Here is an 18,840-nt window from a genome sequence, read left to right as displayed (position 1 = left end):
TAGAGCGCCTTGCGCAATGTTACGTCTTCGCTTTCATGACATGCGAATTTTGCTCTCTTGTCCATGTTGTCACAAATCCGCCACGACGAAAAATGTAGATGCTGTTGTGTATGTAAAGTAATGCTCATTCACTTTCTTCTATCGCTTGTCACGCATTGCGGACATCGATCTCATCATATGGGTATCCAACATTAGTTCTTCCTTCGCCTCATGCACTCTCATACTGAACTTCCGAAGCCAATGCGTCCAACATGCCGATCCAGTATGACTTCGCGACCCCTCACCGCGGCCCAACCAAGCCTGACTGTTCCCGGTACGCTAGGATGAGAGCCGGCGTTCCTAGCCAGAAGCATGCATTTCCCCTCTGGAGTCTGCAAGACGTACTGTTCGGGTGTGATGACTAGCTCTCCGTAATTTTCTTCTTCCTCGTCATAAGCTTCTTCACCATCATCGTCTTCGTCGTCTGCGATCTCCTCACCACTCCCACACTCACTTGATGCCATACCAAATACCAGATCAGGGAAAACGTTCAATGCCTCACAGTCCACGTACAGCAGTTCCTCGCCGTCCCTGGCTTGCTGTTCGGTAGTCGTAGCTAGCAGCAAGACGTCCCAGATACCCTTTGGAACGTATATGTAGGGTGTGCTCAGATCGAGAGTCGCGGATTCAGCAGGCATGGTAAGCATACCATCCTTCCTGATGCCAATGTCTAGTATGGGGATGCGTGCGCCTAGCACGGACAGGGTATGCAGTGGTAGCTGTGGGGTCCATGTGAACTGATCGGTAGACTGGGGCCAAAGTGCTGCTTTACGTGTACTGGAGAATGTAGCGGTACCCTTGAGCGAAGAGTTGAGGGGAATGTTGATGGTGATGGCGTGGTCGGCGACCTCTTCGATGCCGTATCCAACCAATGGACCTTGGAGTTGGTCGAGACGGGTACGCGTGAAGTCATCGTCGGAGGCAGCGAAGGTGTAGTGAAGGTTTTGGTCCAGCTGCTGGGGTGTCAGTTTGATACCAAGATAAGATCGGTTGTTCTCGACATACTGTGAGAGTGAGTTCACGTGACGACGCTGGCTTGGAGTCTAGCAACGGCTTTTGCTGTTGTAGCGAGGGGTCTAGATACGCCGCCGCCGTCAGAAGAGGCAGTGACGTGAAGAGCATTGTTTGAAGCATTTTGGCGGTTGGTGAGTGACCTGGGAGGCGCGGGCAAGGGAGTTCTTTATCATCTTGCACCCGCCCAAGCGGATCCTTTGCCCTCGCCGCAATATATTGCGCCCATTTGCCTTCACTTGACCCGACTGCGCGTTTTCGCTATATAATTGGGGTCGCAAACCTCGCCGCTGGATAATAGCTCGTGTGGCGCCTGCAGTTCGGTTGTGGTTCGCTGACGGCGACGATACGACCAGGGTGCGCATGCAGCGCGGCTGCTCTTTGGGGGTGCGCAAGCACATGAAACTATAGTTGGCGCGACGATGCAGCAGACACGGCGGTATTTTTGGTTCATCATCATGGCATGAACTTACGGGGTCGGCAAATAATACCAGAAATATACGTCTGCGTCTGCGTGTATTAATTGGAATCGTAGCCAATCATGACGGCGCAACCTACAACCCCATAAGATTAGTCCCGTATAGACCGAGTTTCTGTCCTGTCAAGATCGCAGTGGTAGCTTTGATTGTCTCGAGATAAGCCTGTCCGTCTCTTTGCAGGGCTGACACCGGTCTAAACAGACATGGTCTGGAATCGAAAGAAACTTCGTCAGCACGTAGAGCTAATTCAAACACAAGCAGTAGTCAGAACCCGAGAGATGAAGAGCACAGCTATCGAGGTCGGCTGTCTGGAGCATTGACGGCTGGCAGAGGCATTACTTCTCCTCGCAGAAATCCTCGGTGCCATTGCTTGTTGCGGCAGATTGCTGTGGCCGAGCTTGGCAGATTGTCTCAGACAGTCGGTGACCTGACCCGGGCACTGAAGACGCTCCGGTCTTCAATGTGAGAATCTACTCGTTCGTGAGATGATTGTGATAAGTATTGGTGAGCGGTGGTAGACAAGAGCGAACGCGTGTCGGAACCATGCGACCGGGCGGATCATCTTATCGGGGCTGGGGCCCCGGATGCGGCAGCTGTCACGCTGCAACCAGCGACTCACAAACACCACAGAACCATACTTCGCCTACCGACCTCAACAATTCGTATGCCCGCACTGCGCGGGTAGATGGACGAGCTGCTTTTTGCCACCCGCAGCTACACTCCCCGAGTTCGGATCTCCACGGGCCGCGATGAAGCGTGACTGCGACCCGGCAAACAGTGCCGTCGCGCGACGATGGTGAACTAACAGTGGCATCGCAATGAAGCTGAAGTCTGTGCATAGCTGCAATGATGCCGTCAGCAAAGGGCCTTCCACGGTACCGCGTCCTCCACCAAGCGCTTTCGGAATGCGATGGCCGTGATTTCCTTGGTGAGGACCAAGCGCGCAGTCGTTTCACACCATCGCGATCGCCTCGAACCAGCAGATTGTCCTGGAGCGAACAAAGTCTTGATTCTCTCAACGAGGCTGTGTAGAGCGGCGGGAAATGGACGGACGCGCAATTCCCTCGCGATCAAGACGTCGTCCAGGCATGCGCCTGCCAGTCATTCGGCTTATTGCCCCTGACCAAGGCTCGGCGGGCTTCTGCTAATTCATGACTATGGACTTGGCTGCTTGGTCTCCGCGATTCCTGCGCGCCCGCCAACACCCATCGACTTGGCGCGCAGCAGCGCCAGACAACCCATGAGGGTTGGCAAGTTCCACATGTAGCACTCGGGGGTAACCAAGAAATTGCTCTGTTGCCGCTTCAAATACTGTCGCTAGCCCGGCTTCCGCCTCGACGTTTGCATGCCCTTTGTGTGAGAATTACCTTTCCTACTTTACCAGTCACTCGTTAGACTTCCAATCGCTCTTCTATTTGCCTTTTAATTCTATCTCTTCTCCTGCGCCCGTCATGAAGACCTCTGTCGTCTTCTCCATCTTGGGAGCCGCTATTGCTCCCGCCTTTGCCAGCGTCGTCGCCCGTCAGTCAAAGGGAAAGCTGCCACCGGTCACCGTCAAGGGCAATGCCTTCTTCGCCGGCGATGAGCGTTTCTACGTCCGTGGCGTTGCCTACCAGCCAGGTCCGTCTTTGTGTCACAAGGAATATAGAACCACAGTACTAACAGTGTTTAGGTGGTGCCGCCGACGCACAAGACCCTCTGCTCGACCTCGAGGGTCTCGCACGCGATGTCGAGAACTTCAAGTCGCTCGGCATCAACACTGTCCGTATCTACACCATCGACAACTCAAAGAACCACGATGAGGGTATGAAAATGCTCGACGACGCTGGTATCTACCTGGCGCTCGATGCCAACACGCCCGACTACTCTCTCAACCGTGAGAACGAGGACACCCTCCACCGCTCGTACAACGATGTGTACCTCCAGTCCGTCTTTGCCACCATCGACGCCTTTGCCGACTACAACAACCTGCTCCTCTTCTTTTCCGGAAACGAGGTCATCAACGCGAAGAACAACACCAACGCTGCTCCTTACATCAAGGCTGTCACTCGTGACATGAAGCAGTACATCTCCAACAGGCACAACCGTGTCATTCCCGTCGGATACTCTGCCGCTGATGTTTCGGAGAACATTGAGTTCCAGGCTCTCTACTTCAACTGCGGTACTGACGATGAGCGCTCCGATTTCTTTGCCTTCAACGACTACTCCTGGTGCGACCCCTCGTCTTTCACCCAGTCTGGATGGGACCAGAAGGTCAAGACCTACGAGGACTACAGCAAGCCTATCTTCCTGTCTGAGTTTGGCTGCATCACCAACACCCGCCAGTGGGGCGAGATCGAGGCTCTCTACTCTACCAACATGACGGGCGTCTACTCTGGTGGTCTCGCTTACGAATACACTGTTGAGCCCAACGGTTACGGTCTTGTCGAGGTCGGCGACGATGGCAAAATCTCGCCCAACGAGGACTTCGAGCGTCTCGCTGAGGCTTACAAGAAGACTGCTAACCCCTCCGGTGCTGGTGGCTTCAAGGAGAACGGCGAGGCTTCCGAGTGCCCTTCTGAGTCTGACGAGTGGCAAGTCGAGGGCACCACGCTCCCTGCTATTCCCAGCAAGGCTATGGCGTTCATGGATGAAGGTGCCGGAGAGGGTCCTGGTCTTGAGGGTGATGGCTCGCACTTTGCTGGCGAACCCAGCGAGTCCACTGCTACCCCCGGGTCTGGAAGCCCCACTCGCTCGCCCACTCCCGGCTCCAGCGGCGGTGCTGGCAACCCTGAGGGTGCTGCTGCTGGTCTCGACGTACCCCTCCGTTTCGTCGCTATGATCGCTGCCAGCGCTCTCTTCGGTGCCGCCATCGTATTCTAGGTGGATCGTTGCTGAGATGTGCAAAGCTTGTGTCTTTCAGTGAGCATGCATATGGGATAGATGTAGAAGAATTGTTCTATTTGTTTCTGGAGTTTTTGAGTGCCATAGTCGGCATTGTATATACCTCGGTCGTCACAGATGCGGGGTCTTTTGTGTAGTAATACATACATACATGAATATGCTGCTCGCTCCTCCAACAATTAGTCTGACTTCGGACAGTGAATGTCGACGAGGTAATGTTTGCTAGCGTTGGCGGAGTGTGCCTGTCAAACATGACCCCACCAATGTGGATGCGATGCAGAGGCTAGCGGCGTGGACCCTGGTTTTCGAAGGCAGCAATGGAAGCTTCCATGGTTGTGATTGTACCAAGACCAACTACTTTCACCAGCATTCGAGAGCAAGCCTCTATAAAAGCCGTCGCACCTCTTACCCCGCTTTACATTGCTTCCACGCCTATTCTTCCGCTCAATTACATCTTACCCCGCCATGGACGACGCCCGCAAAGGCGACGCTGCTCTCAGCGCAAGCAAACCCGAGGAAGCGATTGAACACTACACCAAGGCGCTCGCAGTCAACACCACGGCCGTCAAGTACTACATCGGCCGCGCGACAGCCTACCAGCGCACTGCCAAATACGCCGAATCCCTCAGCGATGCCGAACTCGCCGTCGTCCTTGCAAAGAAACGCGGCTCGCGCGAGCTCATCAAGGACGCCCAGTTCCGACGCGCCGTCGCTCTGTTCCACCTCGGAAGATACGCGGATGCCGACCATCTGCTGAAAATCGTAAAGGGCCTTGACGAGAAGGACAAGATGCTGCCCATCTGGGAGTCCAAGGTTGCAACAAAGCTGAAAGATGTACCAGAAGACGACGAGATGAGGAAGGTCACCGTCAAGGAGACTCCGGAAGTCGATGTGCCCAGCGCACCAGTCTCCGCCGCCCCAGCAAAGGCCGAGCAGCCCGCCCCGTCCCAGGCCCCGAAGCCTGTCGCCCCAACCCCGAAAGACAAAATCAAGACGGATTGGTACCAGTCGCCTGAAACTGTTACCCTCACAATCATGGCCAAGGGTGTGGCCAAAGACAAAGTCAGCGTAGAATTCGAGGAGAGATCCGTGTCCGTCGCATTCCCCACTGCCGACTCGTCGGATTATAGCTACAGCGCCGACCCTCTATACGAAAAGATCGACCCTTCACAATCGAAATATCGAGTCACACCCACCAAGTTGGAGATAACAATGCGCAAGGCAAGCGCGGGGCTGAAATGGCATGATCTTGAGCACCCCGACGGCGACGTTGGCTCTGCTGAAGCATCCACTATTTCTCTGCCCGTTCGCCCAACCAAAGACACTGCCCCTGCATACCCAACGTCCTCCAAGTCAGGTGCGAAGAATTGGGATAAGGTTGTGGTGAACGATCTCGACGACAAAGACGAGATTGAGGGCGACGAGACATCACACTTCTTCAAGCAGCTGTACAGCGGCGCCACCCCCGAGCAGCAACGAGCTATGATGAAGAGCTACTCGGAAAGCGGTGGCACAGTCCTTAGTACCGACTGGAGTAACGTTGGCAACAAGACCATAACTCCTGAACCACCCGAGGGCATGGAGGCCAAGAAATACTCGGGATGATTGTTGCCTCGCGGCAAGAGCACGAGTGTTTGCCTTATAAGTAGAGAATAACGTTTCATGAAATGATGCATAGCAGGGTGTTTGGGTAGGCATTAGGAGTTATACCCACAAGACTGAGCGCACGTAAGAAGCCGTATACGTGGATTTTGCACTGGAATATAAACATCTTCCTTCGACCATGCAGCCATCTGTGAACATTTACCAACGATAAGAGGATATTTGACGCGCCCAATCTGAATCATCCAAGCACCTATACTTGTACGATCTCGGTCGTACACCGTAAAGATCTTGGCAACTAAAGCATTAGGATAAATTGCGGGGAAAATGAACTGTGTTCGTAACCTCGCGCTGCGTAAGCACCGAAAGATCCGAGCTGACATTTCTACGTTGAGCGGAGGTCCGCAACGGAGAGGGTTGGTCCCCGAGGCGAGACAGGGTTCCCCACAGACGTCATAGCCATCGCATCGCAACTCCGACTTTGCGCTTCCCATATGTACGATATGTGAACATATAAGGATGCAACATCCAAGACTCTTGAATCGCCCTACTACATACGTGGACCTTGAGGCAGGCTGAACAGCTCTCCTGTAGATGTTCGCACGAACTGCACGCGCATTGTCGACCATCCACAAACCGAGCTTCTATTCATCGTCAGCATACAGTCATATTCCACGTGTACAACGACACGACCCTACACATTCACTGAGAGCCATGGCTACCGGTTCGAGGATTCATCTCGAGGCTTCGCAGAAGCCCCAGTTCTACGTCAAAGGACTAAAGGCTGAGAGCGCAGAAAAGGCGAGCCAGCTTTTGCAAGTCAACCACGAGAAGCATCACATCTTCTTCAATCAGAGCGGATTTCATGTAAGATATTTCAGTGACATCAGCACGTATCAAGGCTTACCGGTCCATTTAGAACCACATCGCCCATCATCTCCTCACTCTGTTTGCGCTCAACGCTTCGCCAGAAGAACTCCAAAAAGCATACGACGCGAATGAATCCTATCAACGCCCATCGGAACCGCTCGAAAAGGCCATCTTCAATGACATGCACAAGCCTGAGCGCTTCAAGTCCTATCTCGGGCAAGAAAAATACTACCACGACTTCCTTGTCTACTTCCAACAAGAGATTGACAAGAGCGGGTGGCAAAGCGTACTGCAGGAGCACCTATTTGCTGAAACTGAACTTGCAGATGATATGCTGGCGCGCATGTTTGCTGGGTTTCTGCATCCCATCATACATCTTGGGTTTGGCATCGAGTTCCAGCAGCCCGCCATTATTGCGGAGGCGCTAGCGCAGGCCGCCGTACACGATAACTGGATAGCATCGCTATTCTTTGGGTGCGAAAAGGCTGCTAAAGAAAGCAGAAGCAAAGATGGGCCGAGGAAGACAATTTTGCAGATACTGGAGGAATGCAGGAAAGACGACAAGTTGAGCAAGGCCGCGCACTGGGACGATGGAAACAAGGTTCGAGATGGAATCATCAAGAGAGCGCCTGAGGAGATGATCAAGTATGCGACGCAGTATACTGTCAAAGAAGAAGAACTAGAGGAAAAGACAGCTGAGATGATCAACGCCGTTGGTACGTGAGCAGTTCTTCTCCTTCCCCATGCCGTTCAGATACTGTTCCATCAACATCACACTAACTCAAATCAACAACAGTATACTACACCGCCGCTGCGCAACGCCCACCCCATCAAGTCAAGTTCGACTTCTACTTCATCCACTGCCTAAACTCGAGTGTCTTCTTCTCCGCCTTCCTGTCTCCCTCTTCCTCCCTGTCTCCAGCGATCCAACGCCGACTTCTAGAATGGAAGATCTGGATGGATATCACAATGTACGTTTCGCGCGGCTGTCCGACTCTCCTCGTGGATGAAATTACCGACTACGCGCCCACGAAGGATAGTGGTATGGACGAAGTTATTCAGAGGGTGAATAAGCTGGAGGACGATGGGCATGCGTGCAAGCTTGTAAGGGCGATTGCAAATGCCGAGGTGGTCTGCAAGAAGTGGGAGGGGAAAGAAGGAATGTTGGTTCAAGGTGACATGTGGAGGAAGTTGGGGCATATGGCTGTGGATAGTGTGGAGGCGGGTGAGCCGCATTGGGTGAGGAGTTGTGGATTTGCGGAAGCTTGGGGGAAGATTCCGTTGAGAGATGGGGCTAAGTTGTGATGGGGTAGGAGGGTGGATGATCACTTGCAGGAAGATAGAGATGTGCATCGCGACACTGCCCAGAGTAGAATGAATGCCATGTCTGCCCCTCGCGGCACGGCCCTAGCGATTTGCTTTGAGGATGACGTCTTCTCCTCCTTTCATCATAGCAGCCCTACATGAAGCATATATTTGAATGACATATGAAGCGCATTGTCAGTGCAACCGTCAACGGAAGGGAAGCACGTCTTCGGATGCAACGTTCTCTTAGGCCAGCCCGAGCTCATCTCACAGGGCAGTATACGCTACGTCGGATCGATCGATCGAACCAAAAGAATATTAAAAGACCACTTCCTGCCTGGGGATCCACGGTCAATGCAAACCGGCGTAGACGTGGGAGAAGGGCGACATGCGATGGTACGGTGAATGATGTGCTATGCGGGCCGCCCATGCACACATCCCTTCTCCCCTTGTGTATACCGTATAGTCTTCCCCAGGTGTCGCAGATCCACGGCTCGGGCAAGGCATGTGGCGGCGGCGCAGGCAGCAGCAAGGAGCAACGCAGTTAGTCACACTATCCGTGGAACAATCGGGCGCAGGACTCGTGGATCACCATCGAGGGGTGCCCTATCGATACACAGCTTTCCTTGCTTGATCTGCGTGCCTTGGGTGACAAATCTTAGCACATCCGGCAGACATGACGGTGGAGTTACACATGCTGATCCTTGCCTCGCACAACCCCCAACGCAAGTCGAGGGTAGCATGAGTTTGACATTGTTCCAGAAATTCATGCCTTGAAACGTTTTCGGACATGCTATGGGGGTTTGGCCAATGGGAGAAGCGGGGTACCTGAGCGAAGGCGTGTTTTACATATCTGCCTGAGAATGTCATCAAGGATCTGGGTTTAAGGGCAATGTTGTCTTTGTAGGCGAGGGCAAGAGGGGAGGTGTGAGACGAGTGACAGGTTAATCTTGGGGCAGCCTCGTTTGTGCTGCTGCGATGTCCCTGAGTGAGGGAGGGGCGCTGCGCTCAGCTCTTGCAGATGTAGTGCCTTGCTCCTGCCGGTATAGTGCCTGCTCCTGCTGGTGTAGTGATTGCTCCTGCTGGCATAGTGCTCAACTATACGAGCACGAATATAGTTCCTGCACTATTCTCGTCCCACAGTCCCACCGGGTAGTTGGTGTGTTTTCGTCTCATGTCCTAGCTCAGGGAGGCTGAGAAGAGGATCAGCTTCGCATGAGCGCGCGAGAATAGCACCGGCAAATCACAGAACAGGAGATAGTTTAGCCAGGCGCAGCACATGACGCCGTGGTGAGCGCTACTGCAGGAACGAAAATTCACTATCGATAGGCTGTATGGAGCCGGGGCGGGAATTACAGCACGAGGCGAGGGGCGTGGCGCTTATGCATCGCGTCCAACCACGGCGTGCGCTCGTGAGCAGCGAGGTCGTGAAGAAGGTTGTGCGATGCTGTGCCGCACGAGGAGGCTGCTTTCGGACCACAGGCAGGACGCCGTGTCGTGACAAGTCACCACCAAGCAACCAAGCAGAGTAGCGAAATGGCGAACGAGAGTTACGCTTCGCCGCGTTATTGCCGCGCCGGTTGGAGCCAGTTGGCGCAATCTCGCTGTCCCGGGGTGCCGCGCGAATAGAGGCAGACAGCCGCTCACCGACTACTACAGAGAGGGGGCCAGCAGTGGCAGCGTTGTTTTGGCGTGGTGCAAACAGCCGCAGAACAGCAGGTGGCCAGAGATCAGCCGCCCCTATCGTAAAAGAAAAGGAGGTTTATCGCGATGACATAGACGCCACTGCCGACACCCGCATTGCAATTGCGATGTGCCATTTCAGTGGGTCGCCATGATGTCGCCGCCGCCGGTGCAGCACTTCGGGACCGTCTGCCAGTGGGAGCGGCGGCCTGTGAGATTGCGATGCTGCAACGGGCCACGGCTTGCCGCCAATTCAGGTACCCAGACTACCTATACCAAACAAAGACGACAGCAAGCGATGATCCGGCCTCATTGTGGCACGCCGGCCGGTGTTACGTGCGACTACCTACCGAATACGCAGATGAGCCAGGTGCGCTCAGGTGGAGTAGATCGCCTTGGACATGAGACGTTGGAGCAGCAGCGTCGACGACGGGAGCGGCGCGGATGCTTCACGATCACCACCATCACCAGCGCCGCCTCCACACAATGCGGCTCCTCAGCGTGCCCGACTCATTTGGCCCAGCAAGGCTGCCGGCCGGTACTCAGCTTATCCATGTGAAGGATCCCCTAACTGACATGTTTCAGCTTACTGTTCCTGGACTAGCGGCCGGTGCGCAGCGCCTCACGGTCCAACGAGAGCATGGCAGCACGCTCCCAGGACGTCCCATGCTCCACGTACTAATCTAGGGTTTCACCTCGCTAAACCAAAGTATGCCTTCATCTCCCCTAAAAGAAGCCTCTAGCACCGTTCCAGCGTGATAACCGCCCGTTTCCCCATCTCTCCCGTCCTTCTTTTACTGCGTCCTTTCCTTCGCCCTGTCACTCCTTTGGCACCGCCAGCAACATTCGCTACCCATCCAACTAGTTGTCTTCGTGACAACGCTACACTCCTTTCTAGGTCTATCTTCTTGAAGCGCAGGAGAGTCCTGGCGCCTGAGTTATTCACTTCGTCAACCTACCCGGAAGCGACTTCGAATCCCCTCCGACCAGCACAGTGAAAAAAGCACTCACCTTGTCTCAACAACCGACCTTCTCGCAAGACTACTCAACCACCGACTCCCCTCCCAATTCAAGTCGACCGACCATTCAACCATGAAGTCTTTCGCACCCTTCTACGCGGCGGCCGTCCTCTCGGGCACTGCCAGCGCCTTCTGGCGCATGCCCTGTACCGACCGCACTGCGCTTGCGCGTCTCGACCCCATCGTCGACGAGGGAACTGCTTCCTCTCACAGCCACACCATCCACGGTGGAAGCAGTAAGTGAAGACCGCCCCCTCCTGCTTCGGCCCTCTTGGCAAGGCGTATGATGAGTGAGCATGTGTTGTGGATCTGTCAGGGAACGTCCAAACAAGGGGATCCCAAGATGACAAGGTCTACGCGAACCATTCATGCAACGACTTTCCATATGGGCGCCTGAGGCAGGGGCTGTTTCGCGGATAATACAGTTTGCTAACAGACGACAGACTTCGCCGAGACGACCACCTATGACATGCTCCGTAAGTCGGAGTGCACCTCGTGCCAGTTCGACGACGACAAGTCCGCCTACTGGACCCCTTCCCTCCACTTCGTCCACGAGAATGGCAAGACCGAGATCGTTCCTCAGATCGGTGGTATGCTCGCATACTACCTTCTCATCGGCGACAACCTGGAGGCTTTCCCTGAGGGCTTCCAGATGCTCGCTGGTGACACACGTCTCCGCAACTTCACCGGTCCCGTTCCTGACCCGCCAACCTCTTCCTGGACTGCGGACGACATGACTCAGCTGTCCCTTGGCCAGAAGGCCATCGGCATGAACTGCATGAACTACGGCAGGGCCCCCGAGGGCTCGCGCTACCGTCACTTCCTCCCTGACAAGGAGTACATGGACGAGAACTGCGCCGACGGTATCCGTGCTGAGATCATGTTCCCCTCGTGCGGCAACGGCGATGCGACCGCTCCTGACCACAAGAGCCACATGGCCTACCCCAACATGGTCGACGGTGGCGAGTGCCCTGAAGGTTACAACAAGCGCTACCCTACGCTCTTCTACGAGACCATCTGGAACACCAACAAGTTCAAGGGCATGCCTGGTCAATTCACCTTCTCCAACGGTGACCCCACTGGTAAGTTCACATACTAGCTTTCTTACGAGCCAATTACTAACACGAATCAGCCTACGGATACCACGCTGATTTCATCAACGGCTGGAACATCGATACCCTCCAACAAGCTGTCGAGACCTGCACCAACCTCTCTGGTCGCGTTGAGGACTGCCCTGTCTTCGCCGGAAGCCTCCAGACCCAGGCCGAGCAAGCCATGTGCAAGATCCAGGACATGCCCAAGATTCTCGACATCGACGACTGCGCTGGTCCTTCCAACGGCCTCTGCGGTAACGTCAAGGTCCAATACGGACCTGAGTACGCCTCTCCCCTCGAGGGAGGCGACAAGGACGACGAGGAGCCCGTAAAGCCCATCTCCTCCTCTGCTTCTGCCCCTGTCCCTACTCAGTCCTACGCTCCTGCCCACTCCCTCGGTGGTGGCGGTATCTCTGTCTACAACGTCGAGAGCCCTTCCTCCATGGTCACCAAGTCCTCCTCTTCCTCCTCCATGGCCGATTACGCTGCGCCTGTCGTCACCCCGATTGCCGACATCGCCAACGCCCTGAAGGACGACGAGATTGTGTCCACCTCTACCTACACCAAGGACGGTGTGGTGTACGAGGTTGCCATTGTTGAGGTTGTTGTCACCACCACTGTTGGTGCTGACCGCCGCCGACACGCACACAAGCACCGCCGCGACCACGGTCACATGGGCCGCAACTAAGTCTTTACTTTTCAATGAAACAAAAAAGACTTTGACGATAAGCACCCAAAGCATAAACGGTTCTTGCATGCACATCGGCGTTCTTCTACGACAGCACACGACGACAATAGAGGAGACACTTGGTCCCTCCTGCCTAGCTTCTAGCATCCCTTCCTCTCGGCCCCCCATTGGGGGCAGCCGGGGTTCGCGCGGATTGACATCACTTGGCAAGACACGTAGCTATGGCGAGGGCAAAAACCTTTTTCTTTGTCTGATTCCCTTTACCTTTCTGTACCATTCTGTTTTTGAACTGTTGGGTTGGTGTGTGTTTGGGGAAGGCTGTAGGAAGGCTGAGCCAGATCACAGCTTGTGCCCCCTTGTAGGGACAAGAAAGAAAGTGGATCTTAGAAACAAAGGAGAGATGTAGATTTGCGCACGATACCATTGAATCTGTTTTTTGCTTTGTTATGACGACGTGTGTCTGATCTATGCCTTGTAGTGTGTGCGTTGGTGAGTCGATTGACCTTTGCCTGTTGGGTCTGTGGTGCTGTCTCGACTTGATACTTGTTTATGACTGTTACTTGAGCATTCAATGCGCAAAGGTACGTACATGTCTCCCATGCATCTACCTATCCTCTTGTTCCCCAAGGTCAATGCGACTTGATCATTCATTCGAGCCTTGTCATGTATCAACGTCGGCCTCACTCTCTCGGCCACCTCGTCACTAGCTACGACTCGCAGTCCTCAACCGCAGTCATAGATGTTCCTCTACTCATGATGCGCTAGATATGAATAGATTGGCACCAACGTACAACATAACATCGTTTGCATCCTCTGACTTGCAATGGCGTCGACAGCTCTATAATTATCCTCTACTTATGCCTATCGAGATGACCGACCTCTGACAATGGTCATTTACGTAGTGCTGTCTAAGCAACATGTCCAGCATCACTTTTTCGGTCACCGAGAAATCTTGAAACATGATGCGTTTTCCGGTACGAGACATGGGAATGAACCGCGGGGGGCTGACTTCTGCACATACATTCGCTACACTGTCGCCATCAAGTGAACCAATCTCCCCACACGTAACAAGCATTTGCTCCTATCTTAGCAAACTAGCACGGCTTTGTGAGCTTGACTGGGATTTGTTTCCACAGAGAGAAGCTCTTCTTCTTTCGTTGCATTCACTATCTACGTTGCGCAGAGCGCACTGGCTAGTCATGACTACTGCCTTCTAGGCTCTCTTCCACGCATCTAGAACCCCCCCTTACTATAAAAGCACGAGCGACCTACAGCTCTATTGTCTTTCCACAAAGTTCAACAACCCAGGACAAAAACACCCATACACTTATTGTGCCATGGACTTCTCACGCTTCCAGGCCATTGTGTCGGAGTTCAACTCTACTGGCAGCAATATCACCAGCGGCAGCATCCCATCGACCGTTTTAGAGCTGTTTATTCCAGGCTACAGCACTATCGCGCATCTAACATCCCGCTACCTTGGATTCGATATCGGAGTCTTTGTGACAATCTGGCTAGCCATCCTCGGTTTTTACTACGGAGGCACGTTTACCTGTGGCAAGATACGCGAATGGTTCTACACATATTACTCATCATCCATCGCCATCGATGAAGCCGACATCTTGTTCGACCATGTCATGAGCTGGATAGCGGTGCAGCGCATGACGACGTCTAGCAGACATCTGACTGCAGCTACGCGCCGGATCGGTGAAGTCGAAAACGTAGACGGCGACGACAACGTGTTGGATGAGCATGGAATTTTCAACTACGAGAAGTGGTCGGGTAATATACCACCAGTGTACCAACCTAACTACGGTGATTACGATTTCCAACACGAAGGGAGATGGTTCAGTTTCGCGCGGGTCAAGAAGAAGGACAACGGAAAGGTCAGGGATTACGACGAGGAGATCGTCATCACATGTGTGGGTAGGAATGCGGTGCCAATCAAGGAGCTCCTCGTATTTGTCAAGAGGTGGAGCCTTAACAAAGCTAGTACGACTACGACGATCTATCAAGCGCCTGCGCAGAAGCAAGGCGGCGGCGAGCGGTACTGGAAACGCCAGTCTAGACGTCCATCGCGACCACTGAGTACTGTGTCCTTGGACCTACAGCAGAAAGCCACAATTCTTGGAGATATCAATGGATATCTCAATCCTGCCACGGCGCGTTGGTATGCAGCGCGTGGAATCCCCCATCGCCGTGGCTATCTCTTTCATGGACCTCCGGGAACGGGTAAGACCTCACTGTCATTCGCTCTGGCGGGCATCTTCGGGTTAAACATATACTGTCTTTCGCTCAACGACGGAATCTCCGAGTCTGCGCTAAGCAGTCTGTTCAATGACCTACCTAGTCGATGCGTTCTTCTCCTTGAAGATATTGACGCTGCAGGTATTAGGCGTGAAGGTCTTCCGCCTCCGGTTGTGGCCAAGGAGGATACTAAATCCATCACTGAGGGGCCCAAAGTTGAAATACAAAATACCCCACAGAGTGTCATATCGAAGGCTTCTGCTCCAGAGTCTCCTGAAGAGCCTGCACAAGAGGAAGGCAAAGAACAATCATGCAAATCAAAGGCGGCCTCAAAAGAAGCCTCGGTAGGAGCCCAAGGAGCAATCAGTCTGAGCGGACTTCTCAACGTCATCGATGGTGCCGCTTCTCACGAGGGCCACGTGCTCATCATGACCACCAACACCCCAGAGAAGCTGGACGACGCCTTGACGCGACCAGGTCGCGTCGACATGCAGATCGGTTTCACGCTCGCCACACGCGACCAGATGCGCGACACGTACATGCGCATGTTCAGCAACGATGACCCCACACCCGACGCTACCCAAGCATCCAAAGTCACAACGAAAAGCCATATACCTACACGGGAAGCGAAGAAAGACAAGCTCGGCGATATTGTCCTTCCTAAGAAGTCTATCGCGGCCGTCGTGGAGCCGGACAAGCTAGCGGAGATGGCACAGCAGTTTGCTGATGCATTGCCGGAGAAGGTCTTCTCGCCGGCGGAGGTCCAGGGCTATCTGTTGATGCACAAAATGGATCCGGGCAAGGCGATAGAAGAAGTGGGTAAGTGGAGAGATGAGACGCTTGAAGCGAAGAAGAAGGCGAGCAATGTTGTTCCTGCTTGATGCGAGGTTGAAGCCGAGGATATAACTACAAATGACTTCCTGGTATCGTTCACGAACGACCAAGGTTATTCCCAGTAGCAACGCCCATATGTGGCACATGTAAACCAGTGATGAATGTCTTCAGCAAACCTGCCAACAGTTTCATGTGTACTGTGTTGTAGCTTGTACATGGCGATATCTGCAATACAGTCTTCTACCCTCCACAGAACGTGTAGCTGCATGTAAGCAGCACCTGAACGTGGCTATGTGTTATGATCCGATGAGATAGGCCGTAGTGCGATCGTGAGATTCGGTCGACGTGTTGCTGAGCAACGCTGCGATGTATCGAGAGGAAGGATCGTTGGGACGCGGACATCGTGTCCTGAAGGTACGTTTGCGGGTGTCGTTGCGGAATTTAGCGTAGGCGTGTAGTTCCAGCGGCTTGACAGAGTGCTCAGTGTGATCCTGCTTTAGCTGGACACGTGTATGTGACGTTCCCACAATGACTATGGCCATGACACCGGGTCGGTACATCTTTTCTGTCCAAGGGGAATTGGAACATGACCGGTTGCAACGGCCAAAAACCGAAGAGTTCCTTCCAACAACACTGTGGAAGCAGCAACAGAGGCTCGACCGCTCCCTGTTGCACACCGTTCATCGGACTTGCTCGTGGTGCGTCATTCGCGGTCCTGTACACTTACGCAAACCCACCTTTGCGTTGCGCAAAACAATTTGGTGGCTTGCATTATCCCTGGCAGAGGGATCTCGATGCAGCAGCGTCATGCACCTTGCTCATGTCCCTAATCCCAGTAAATGTGCGGTTATGTCATGTCTGAGTGGCTTTCTGTCCTCAAGACCCAGCGGCTATGTCATGCCGTAAGTGGGTACGGCGCTGCGGCTGCTCTGGCGAAGCGGGAACCTCGCCTGATGACGAGGTCTGTCAAGGGCATCAGATGTGGTGGTGTGTTTGTCGATCGTTTTCGATGCCGATCTATTTCGAGAACGACTGTCCTGCCACCGTTTTAACAAATAAGCGACATGACATCACATCTGAACAATGGGGGGTGGTCAGCGCTGTATTGACGGGTAAGAGTCTCGAACAATCCTATGGCAATATTGGATAGGCTCGAGCTGACTTCCCGACGTGACAGTTGCTGTAGCAGCGAGCTAGAGGGATGATTTCTTGCGTCACTCGCATGCCCTTGACTCGTTCAGAGCTAAGCTCGACGCGAAACGTCAGTCAGTGCCGATGACGATGAACTCGGCACATGTTCCGGATTGACGTTACTTCCCGGGACAGTTCCACAGGAGGTTTGGCATCCATGGTGAGGCAAGCCGCAACCCCACGAGCGGCATCATAGCCCACAAAACGCGCAAACAGCCGCACCTCCCTGCTTGTCGTGAAGAAGTAGCGAGCAGCATCATGGGGCTCTAGGAAGGAAGCGTTGTGGGGTGGTCAAACCCGTCAACGTGGATGCAGATCTGCGGGTTGACATGACGTCCATTAGGCGCGGTTGTAAGAGGACTAGAGCCGTCAAAGGGACGTGGTTTCGATCCTCATACGGAGTCGCGATGTGTTGTGCGCGCTCGGTCTCAGAGCGATGATGCGAATGGGAAAATTGAGATGCGAATCTGGCAGGAAGGGTCTAGACGCAGGGTAGCGGCATCGGGAATTCGGCCAGGGGATCGAATATACTCGAAAATGAAGAACCACATATTCGATTCGAACATGTCAATTAGGCAGCCACTATTGATTTGACAGGCAGATAACGCAGCGTGAAGATCTTCTTTCGTGGGTCGCAACCTCTGTCATTTGCTTAGATTAATTGCACATTTTCGATTGGAGGGCAGGGTGATGATCACAAGCCTGGACATCTGGCCTCTGGAGATTCTGCGTGGATCTCCCTCGTGGGCGTTCCAGCCTTGGGCGTACGAAGTCCAGAATACACAACCATACCCAGATTCTTGCAGCGTCGGTATCCTAGTAGTACGGCGCGCTCCAAGATGCCCAAGGCGGCAGCGTAATGAAGACATCGTGACCGGGCGGTACCTGCGTCGGTGGTGGCCGGGGCGGTTGGTAAAGACCCTGCATGACGATGGCAGTGGCTGAAATGAAGCCGTCACACGGACAAACGTCAGAAGTGACGATGTTGCGCCAGAACATGTTGCGCTGAGCGGTTGGGTGGGGGCTATGAACGCAACGGGTATGCGGTAGCGCGAGACCCTGCTTTTGCGAGCCTTCCGCTAGACCCGCTTATACATAGCCATGCAGGAGCGCCGGGCCGATCTCTGCCGTACTAGGATAAGATGACGTTCTCTGGTGCACGGAAACTTTGGGGCGCTGGAGCTTGGAGGGATCTGCCACTTTGCTGGGCCGCAGCCCTTGTGGAATGCGAGTTTCGAAGTTGAGCGAAGGAGGAGGTGTGACGTCGCTGGGCGGACTCGGTGCTCCACGAAGCGTGCAGACAGCCGTGCCGCTGGAATGTTGACATACCTAGGTAGCTTCTGCGTCATGGCAGCTGGGTGAGCCTCGCGGTGAGTCCGAAGTCGATAGCCTACTATGGGGAAAATAGCAAGTAACATGCGAAATCAACAGTTGCCGCTCGGCGGCTCTCAGACAGGATGCTGGGCGTGTGCTGCCATGTACCGCCTGACCCTCAAGTCGCGACACCAGTCAACAGACGCGGTACGCCTGTCCTCCGCTGTCAATGGCCAACCAGCCCTGCTGCTAGAAAGTCCCCTAAACAGTTGTCCCAGCACCCCCGTCATTGCCGACATCATCAGCAAGCCCTGGAGTCGTGATGCCCAGGTACCAGACCCACCACAAACGGGGATGTGAGTATCGGAAGCCGGTGATTGGTGGAGTAGGCCACTACAGCCCAACATAGAAGGACCCTGTAGATCTCTAATTGCAAGCCTCGAAGCTGGCGGCCCACTAGCGCGCTGGTCATGGTGGATCACTTCTTTGAGCCGACAGTCATGGGCCGATCTCTTGCCTTGCGCAGTCATGATGGGCCAAGTCGTTCCGTCCGCCTCTGTTGTGCGTGCGTTGTGAGACGC

The 18,840-nt window shown here is 54.1% G+C and overlaps 5 protein-coding genes across 5 annotated transcripts; 4 read left to right on the top strand and 1 right to left on the bottom strand.

The window, feature by feature from the left end:
* Positions 1-218: 218 nt before the first annotated feature.
* On the bottom strand, positions 219-1,173 carry J4E83_000889 (uncharacterized protein; the record flags this gene model as incomplete). The annotated part of the gene is made up of 2 exons (XM_049327846.1): positions 219-992; positions 1,045-1,173. 2 exons carry the CDS (start codon positions 1,171-1,173, stop codon positions 219-221), a joined length of 903 nt encoding a protein of 300 aa, XP_049192364.1.
* A 1,807-nt stretch (positions 1,174-2,980) lies between these two features.
* Positions 2,981-4,391, top strand: GEL1_1 (beta-glucanosyltransferase; the record flags this gene model as incomplete). Its single annotated transcript, XM_049327845.1, has 2 exons — positions 2,981-3,149; positions 3,202-4,391. 2 exons carry the CDS (start codon positions 2,981-2,983, stop codon positions 4,389-4,391), a joined length of 1,359 nt encoding a protein of 452 aa, XP_049192363.1.
* A 2,337-nt stretch (positions 4,392-6,728) lies between these two features.
* On the top strand, positions 6,729-8,189 carry J4E83_000887 (uncharacterized protein; the record flags this gene model as incomplete). Its single annotated transcript, XM_049327844.1, has 3 exons — positions 6,729-6,881; positions 6,934-7,600; positions 7,681-8,189. The coding sequence occupies 3 exons, from the start codon at positions 6,729-6,731 to the stop codon at positions 8,187-8,189; spliced, it is 1,329 nt and encodes a 442-aa protein (XP_049192362.1).
* Positions 8,190-10,964: 2,775 nt separating this feature from the next.
* Positions 10,965-12,673, top strand: J4E83_000886 (uncharacterized protein; the record flags this gene model as incomplete). The annotated part of the gene is made up of 3 exons (XM_049327843.1): positions 10,965-11,127; positions 11,335-11,973; positions 12,024-12,673. The coding sequence occupies 3 exons, from the start codon at positions 10,965-10,967 to the stop codon at positions 12,671-12,673; spliced, it is 1,452 nt and encodes a 483-aa protein (XP_049192361.1).
* Positions 12,674-14,010: 1,337 nt separating this feature from the next.
* Positions 14,011-15,801, top strand: J4E83_000885 (uncharacterized protein; the record flags this gene model as incomplete). The annotated part of the gene is made up of 1 exon (XM_049327842.1): positions 14,011-15,801. One exon carries the CDS (start codon positions 14,011-14,013, stop codon positions 15,799-15,801), a length of 1,791 nt encoding a protein of 596 aa, XP_049192360.1.
* Positions 15,802-18,840: the final 3,039 nt, after the last annotated feature.

Source organism: Alternaria metachromatica (assembly GCF_023757995.1).
Source record: "Alternaria metachromatica strain BMP 0045 chromosome Unknown scaffold_2, whole genome shotgun sequence".
Lineage (NCBI taxonomy): Eukaryota > Fungi > Ascomycota > Dothideomycetes > Pleosporales > Pleosporaceae > Alternaria > Alternaria metachromatica.
Note: the sequence above shows the minus strand (reverse complement) of the source record. Positions and strands in the feature narration are given on the sequence as shown.